The 7,635-nt window shown below is 44.2% G+C and overlaps 1 protein-coding gene across 1 annotated transcript; it reads right to left on the bottom strand.

Moving 5' to 3' along the window:
* Positions 1-558: 558 nt before the first annotated feature.
* On the bottom strand, positions 559-7,363 carry LDHA (lactate dehydrogenase A). Its single transcript, XM_059825734.1, has 8 exons — positions 7,331-7,363; positions 5,630-5,764; positions 4,760-4,877; positions 3,829-4,002; positions 3,195-3,368; positions 2,253-2,370; positions 1,697-1,820; positions 559-1,366 (listed from the first exon to the last, which is right to left on the bottom strand). The coding sequence occupies exons 2-8, from the start codon at positions 5,753-5,755 to the stop codon at positions 1,202-1,204; spliced, it is 999 nt and encodes a 332-aa protein (XP_059681717.1). The 5' UTR covers positions 5,756-5,764; positions 7,331-7,363; the 3' UTR covers positions 559-1,201.
* Between the last annotated feature and the right edge of the window lie 272 nt (positions 7,364-7,635).

Below are 7,635 nucleotides of genomic sequence, written 5' to 3'. Positions count from 1 at the left end.
TAAGGCCTTTCCCTCTTTATTGTAATGAGGTATATTGTTTTAAAATACTAATGACGCAGATGATGGTTAATTCTTCCAACTTACTCTGGGCTTTGAGGAGTAACTGGTGATTGTTTTTATGCATGGCTGCTGTTCCAGAGGAGATGCTTTTCTGTGCTTGGCAGCAAGTTGACTTTTTATGGATGTCAACTACTTGATGTGGAAAGACTTCTTCCTACATGCATTTTTGTGTGTACACTTCCATGGTTGCCTTGTTTTTCTCCGGTCCTGCGACATAATGTCAATAGAGCCTGTTCCTTTGCATTCAGAGGGGAATCAAGTCCTGAGTATTTAAATAGTTCTGTTTACTGTTTTTATTCATTCCTACCTTTAGACTGTTACAAAGTTCACTACATAAAATATCTGGAGCCTACAACAGAGTAGCTGCACACATAACATTATTTCTTCAGTCACTAACTCAAACTTCACCTGTGTAATAGAATTGTTTGATTTAGATGGGTGCAAATGGAACTGTATTTTGGGGACAAAGCCCTGTAAAGAAAAACAAGGAGACAGAAATAACAGTTTGTGGTTTATTTGGTGTTGGAGCTGGTACTACAGTTGGACAGTCACTGTCTTGTTGCATACAGAAACCTTTAAACATGCTTAGGAGATAAACTTACAACTAGACTGATATAGTACACAAAAATAAGGTTCTCTAAAAAAAGTATACACACAAATTCCAAAGCAGTGTTAGGAAAATACATTTGGACCTACCAACAGTGAAATATTTAAGCTATTCAGCCAGCAGAGAAGGTTGGTCAATTAGCTTGACAATCCTTTTAACTGCAAGAAAATAGTCTTTGGTTTCACATTGTGTAATAATTAGTTACTTATTGTTCTGAACCAACATTAAGATGAGCAAAAGGCAAAGGGTTTTCTAGGCAGTGCTGCTTTGAATGCTGGATTTTGTCACACCACTTCACTGTACAAGACTGACTAGGTTATCTAGCTCTGGCCAAGAACATGGGTGTCTGAACAGGGAAAAAACATAGAATAGTTTCCTAATGCTATCTTCAGGAAACTCATTTGTTCAGATTTGAGTTTGTTGTGTGTTCTAGTTGAGATACATAGATTGAAAGATTTGACCTACTTGGAAAGTGCAACGTAAGACAAACCACTAAACCCATTAAACTGCAGCGAGTGAACTGCTTGGGCAGATTTAAAACTGTAGTTCTTTCTGGATTCCCCAGAGTGTATCTGCACTCTTCCTTAATTTGTCCTCTTCCTCAGGTTTTAGGATCATCTTCACTACATCAGTGATGCCACTATTGCCCAGCACACAAGGAACACTTAGGAAGACATCTTCTTTTATTCCATGCATGCCCTGAAAAGTAGGTAAGGATAGTTAGGCTAGAATTTGTCCAAGTCTGTTATTTTATAGAATATCCTATTGGGAAAACTAGTTGAAAAACTAGTTGAAAAACTAGTTGAAAAACTAGTTGAAAAACTAGTTGAAAAACTAGTTGAAAAACTAGTTGAAAAACTAGTTGAAAAACTAGTTGAAAAACTAGTTGAAAAACTAGTTGAAAAACTAGTTGAAAAACTAGTTGAAAAACTAGTTGAAATTAAACTAGAAAGTTAATCATTGTTCTTCAGAACTCCCAAGGCTTTTAGTTCTTAGTAAGACAAAAGTTACCAAAAAGGGGCTGCTCACCTTAACAATTGTAGAGATTGGGTGCACTCTTCTCAAATTCTTCATAATACTTTCAGCTAAATCTCCCACAGAAAGGCCAATAGCCCATGATGTGTACCCCTTCAGTTTGATGACCTCATAGGCACTGCAGAGACAAAGTTACTCATGAAAAAACAAGTACCATAAACTGAAATATTTTAAAGTTGGTAAGAAGGGCTTTTAGAGGTGCCTTAACCTGGAGATATCGGAAGCTTGACTGATCTGCTGACAGGACCGACATGAACACAGCAGTAAAGAATTCTATTTGCATTTTATACTACTCCCCACAGTTATACTGGAAACTTGGAAGTTAAAGCACTTGCCTAATTTAAAGCTCACTAACCATGAAAAATTAACTCTGCCAAATCTACATTAGTTCTTAAAATACCATCTCAAGTTCTGTTATGTCTGCATCTTGATATTTGTTTTGGACTACTGTGGTATTTATGAAACCAGATATGGATACTGCAGTTCAGAGGTACTATAGCTCTTCATCATTTGTTCTCATGTTGAAAAAAAAAAAACAAACAGCACTCACCTGTCCACCACCTGCTTGTGGATCTCCTTCCAGTGTTCCTTGTCTGCATCAGTTCCCAAGTCTGGATGAAGAGCCTTCAGGGAGACGCCAGCAACATTCACTCCACTCCAGACAGGTACTGAGAGTTGCACATAGATTAATTATCTCACAAATTAACCATTAACATAAGATCTAGTTGGATTAATCTGCAACACACATCACTATGATTTAGATATCCCTTTAAATATAGTATGACCTATGAGGCCAATCTAAATTGCAGGCCAAGAACCTAGGAGCATATAAACAATCTTTCTTTACACGTGATGTCACAACATTTGACTATAGCTTTATTAAAGCAAAACACCTAGGCAACAAGAACTAAAACAACAGTAACTCTGTGTTTTGCAAAGGCTTCTCAAAATAAGAATTTATTGCAGATGAGTCCTTCCGAGTATCAGGAAGCAGACAGTACTGCTCTGGTGCTGCTAGAGAAAGCACAGATTAACTAAGGAGAAAGTTGCTTTTCCTCCTATCCTCTAGACATGCCTCTGCACTTCAATTCCTATATATAGTTCTTGAAATAATCAAGAGATGCCAGTAAAGACAACTGAGTGACTACCAGTAGGTCTAGTGCAGATCTTTGGGAGTCCCTTGCAGAGAACTTTACCCTCTTCCTTCTTCAGTTTGTTTTTTTGGAGAGTTATGGGAACAACTTAGCCTAGAAATTTTTAGCCTCCTCAGGTTACAGGAATGACCTTTTCCAAGCAGAGTAACTCAGGTCAAATATAGATCATCTAGGGTTACTCTCTGCAGCAGCAGACTAAAAGCAGGACTTGCAGTATTAAGGTGCTGCAGTACAAAGGTTTTTGAGCAACTTTTTGCTGTAGCTTTTGGAGATGTTTCTTGCAAACAAACTATCAGAAAAAGAGTTCTGTGTAACAGCCCGCCAGATTTCGCTCTTACCACTGGAATCCCCGTGCTCTCCAACAATCCAGCCATGGCAGCTCAGAGGATGGACGCCCAGTCTTTCTCCCATGAGGTGGCGGAAACGGGCAGAGTCCAGATTGCAGCCACTACCAATAACACGGTGTTTAGGAAAGCCGCTGATCTTCCAGGCCACATAGGTCAAAATATCCACTGTAAGTAGAACAGGGAGGCATAAGCATTTTGATAACTAGGATGGTATCTTCCTTTCATCTGTAAGGATTTTATCTGCATGCTAGTTATGTGGAATAGAGCATAAAGTAATGCCCATCGCCAGGCCTTGGAGTGGGCTAACATAGTGACTCTTTTAAAGGCAGTATTGAGAGGCTGTTTATGCTGCACATGCAATTATCAGTGCCCCTTACTGTGTCCCATGCTAAAGATTACTGAAAAGGCAACTGAAGACCCCAGTTGAAGGCAACTTGGTTTATTTTCCAGAGGACCAGCTTGCTGAGTGTGGAGAGGGAAGATGACACTTCTTGCTATGTGGTTATGTGGCCTAAGTATTTTCTAAAAGCCTATGCTTGGTCATGTTAGTATACTAATGCCACCTTACTGAAGAAAACACTATTCTCTAAGCCAAATTCTCTTGTTAAGGCAACACAAGACAAACCTGGGTTTGAGACAATAAGCAGCTTGCAGTCAGGGCTGTATTTGACAACATTGGGAATGATGAATTTGAAGATATTCACATTGCGCTGGACCAAGTTAAGGCGGCTCTCTCCTTCTTGCTGACGGGCACCAGCAGTGACAATGACCAGCTTGGAGTGTGCAGTCACACTGTAATCTGCAGACAAAAGACTCTGTCAAACATGACCTCTTTCTACACATGGTTCAGAACAGGAGTTCTCAGTTCCTTTTAGCATTGATACCCAAAATTCTCAAGTTTGAGGGTGCTGAAATTCTCCTGGTGATTGTTACCCTAAACTTCGCTTCTATAGAAAGTTAAGTTTTCTTTTAAGACTGTGGTTCATTACCGCAAGTGCCAACCTTAAGGGCACGTCAGAATCCTAACACATAGAATTGGGCAGTGGTATTACATACTTCCCAGGGAGAGACAGGTACAGGGTAGTTGTCGGGATGGCATCCAGTGGAAGTGCTGTGTAGACAAGGAAGAAGGTTCTGCCCTCTTAACCTACTACCTGTGGACACTGGAGCTGCATGTTAACTAAGGTGTGAGATGGCTAGCATTTGCCCTAATCAGGTTGCCACTAAACTTAAAGCTGTCAGACATTCATGGCCAGGAAGCAAGCAGTAACACATTCAGAGGCTAACTGGCTGTGAAATAAGTAGCACTGCACCTTTGAGAATTTTAAGGAGTTCATCTTTCTATACTGAGTGATGAACTCCGGAACAGATGATTCCTTGTTGGACCAGCCTTAACAAGGTATATGAAACTGAATGTCAGCTGAGCAGAAATGAAGTAAGCTTTCTTCCTAACAATTAGGATGACAGGATAAGTGCTAGAGTTGGATGACCAGTTTGAGATCTGAAGCGGCTATCTCCATTTGGAAATAACAAGCACATTAGAGCCAACTACTTGCCTTTGCCAGAGACGATCTTTGGTGTTCTAAGGAAGAGACTACCGTGCTGGAGATCTAGCATCTCTCCTCTGAGCTTGTCCTCTACAACATCAACAAGGGCAAGTTCATCAGCTAAGTCCTAGAAGAGACCAAGATTAAATAGCAAGTTTATTGCCTTTTTGAGCAAAGTATCCAATTTGTAAACTGTGAAGTTACAATTATTTCAAAAGCAGTGATCTATTCAAGCAGTTTTGCTCATCTGTAACCCTTTACTTGTTCCCAAGCAGAGTACTTTAATTAAACTCCTGGGATTTCCACTTTATTGAGTTAGTTTTATACTTTTCATATTCACATTCTGTGTGGAACAGTTGTGCAATTTAGCATGACGATGATGAAGAATCATTTAATAGCTGTTCATAAACAACCTATTGTACAGTTAAGAAAAGCAAGCCTGGTGTTAACTACAGTATTTTCAATATAATAATGCAATGCAGGTGACAAGTCATTCAGAGTGTCTAGGACCACTTTTTCCAGTCCACACTGCAAAGTAGTATTCCATTACACTCTCCACATCAGACAAAACAATGCCTCAGTTCTTAGAAGGTATTCTGGAAGCTCTTCAAAGGTAAATGCAGCTCTTATGTCAAAGTGACACATAGAACATGTTCTGTCTGACACAGGACAAACCTGGTTTACAAGAACTACAGCTATCTGTTACCTGTCAATAGCTTGAAGATTACTGCTTTATTTCAGGCCCCAAGAAAAGAATGGGCAACCAAAAGTTCATCTTGTGTGCTAGCCCAGTTAGTCCAATAAGGGAGATTACTTTTTGCCCCTCTTTTAGGCCTCAGATAGTCACAACTGCTGCTTCATCCCAAGCTTGACACTTACCTTCATCAGGATGCTGATAGCACAGGCCATTCCGACTGCACCCACACCAACCACGCTGATCTTATTGTGGGCATGACTCTGGTCCTGTTTGTGGACATTGTGGATGAGCTGATCTTTGAGAGACATGGTGCACTGCTGCAAGGAAAGCAACAGATTATTTCTCCAGGCTTTGGAGCTTTTACTGACACCAGAGTATTTGTATCAAGCAAGACAGACTTCATTCCAGGATGGTAAGAAAATAGATATAAATCACATGCCTAAAGCATCTGGCAGTACTCCCTGTATGCAGCAAAATTATTTTAAAAAATGAATTATTGATGACAATGCACTGTTTAAGCTTGCTAAATCTTTCCCTCAAATACAGCCTGAGAACCACTGATTTTATAGCTGGGTGGCACTCCAGCAGCATTAGTAGGATGTTCTAAACGATCATCCATATTACATTTAGGTACAGGAAGCCATTTTAGTACTTCTAAGCACAGCATGGTCTGGCAATCTCCGTTTTACTGCCCTGAAAAACTGGTACTCCATACCCTGAAGCCTTTCCAGAGCTGAAGTTGTACAATGCTTAGGCAAGCCCTTCTTAAGCACAGTGTGGGCCTCAAAGTCAACTTTATGACTTTGTTTTAAAGTGAAAGTGCGTGGATTTGAATGAAGATAGCTGGAGTCTGGTGTTACTATCTCTCTTACCCTCAATTTAGCTACCAGCTGCACGGTTATATGGGTTCTAATCTGGCAGCCACCGGTGTACTGAAATGCCAGGATGATGATGGAGTATTGTGCCTCCACCGCAGGGCCCCTGCAGAAGCCGACACCACGCTTTCCCAGGTGGTGCTGCCCTGGCAGCAGCGCAGCTTCTGCCCTGCCTGAAGAGCCCGAGGCAGGGGCAGCCTCGCAGATAGATGCAAGTATAGACATAACGCGGTGTTAAAGTTAGTGCTGAACAGGCAGCAACTCGTTCAGAGCAGGAGAGGCCTGGCAGAGCAGGTAAGTAAGGGCTGTGAGTTCGGGGAGGAGGGGCAGGAAGCCAGCAGTGCCCATATTTAGGAAAAATTGACCAAGATACGTCAGCCTTCATTTGCAGAAGTCTCCCGAAGCGTGGCCCGGTGTACTGCACAGTTTCTCCACGTGCCAAGAGCTCCCTTTGCACTCTAAGAACTTTAACGTGCAGGGCCGGTGAGGAGCACCCACTCAAGCATTTCTCAGTCACACTTAATACTCAAAGTTTTGCGTTTTCGAGTGCTATTCCCCTGAAAGAAGCAGGTTAGGGCAGAGCCAGTAGCCGAGCTGGTACATTAACGCTCCATTTTAAACGCAGCCCTCAGCCCATCACAGCAGGTCGCTCCCCGCAGGCGGCTCCCTGGGGCCACACCGCCGATTAGGGGAAGCGGGTTAATCCGCGCAGGCTAAAGAAGGAGGCGGGGGGGGGAATGGCGGGGCGATGCAGCAGGCTAAAGGGGGGGGGGGTTGGAAATCACGCCGGTTGCACAAGGCCGCTGAGCAGGGCGTGGTGCCTCTCCACACCGCACCCAACGCGGAGCGGTGCCCGGTAGCTCCTCGGGGGGGGGACTCGGTCGAGCAGGCGGCGCCGAGCGGACGGTAGTCCGCTCGGCGCCGCCTGCTCGACCGAGTCCCCCCCCCGGGGGCTTGGTGGCGCCCGCATCCCCCCCTCCCCAAGCCCGCGAAGGCGCTGGCACCTACCGAGCGTCCTCAACCAAAGGCGGCGGCGGCGGTAGTGGCGGGGCGGGGAGGCGGCCGCCGCCTTAAGTAGGGGCCGGGCGGCTGACGTGAGGCGGGCGGGCCGCGACGGTGGAGACGTGCCCGCCGACACGTCGGGGTGGAGGAGGGGGAAGTTGTACCGGGCCGGCACGGGAGTGTGGAGGGGGGGGGGGGTAGTGGTGTGTGAGGCGAGGCGGACGGAAGCGTCCGGCCCGTTAGCGGCCGCTCTGGAACGTTCGGCCCGTAACGGTCGGCACCGTGAGGGAAGCTGAGGCGGGCGAGGAGGA

Source organism: Gavia stellata, chromosome 17, assembly GCF_030936135.1.
Source record: "Gavia stellata isolate bGavSte3 chromosome 17, bGavSte3.hap2, whole genome shotgun sequence".
NCBI classification, from domain to species: Eukaryota; Metazoa; Chordata; class Aves; order Gaviiformes; family Gaviidae; genus Gavia; species Gavia stellata.
This window is presented reverse-complemented; position numbering and strand designations above follow the sequence as displayed.

Bases quoted from the DNA above. Each gene is read 5' to 3' on its own strand.
- LDHA (XM_059825734.1), bottom strand. From the start codon at position 5,755: ATGTCTCTCAAAGATCAGCTCATCCACAATGTCCACAAACAGGACCAG. The intron at 4,878-5,629 runs GTAAGTGTCAAG...GGTCTCTTCTAG, and splicing joins CTATCAGCATCCTGATGAAG to GACTTAGCTGATGAACTTGC. The intron at 4,003-4,759 runs GCAAGTAGTTGG...TTTTGTCTGCAG, and splicing joins AAAGATCGTCTCTGGCAAAG to ATTACAGTGTGACTGCACAC.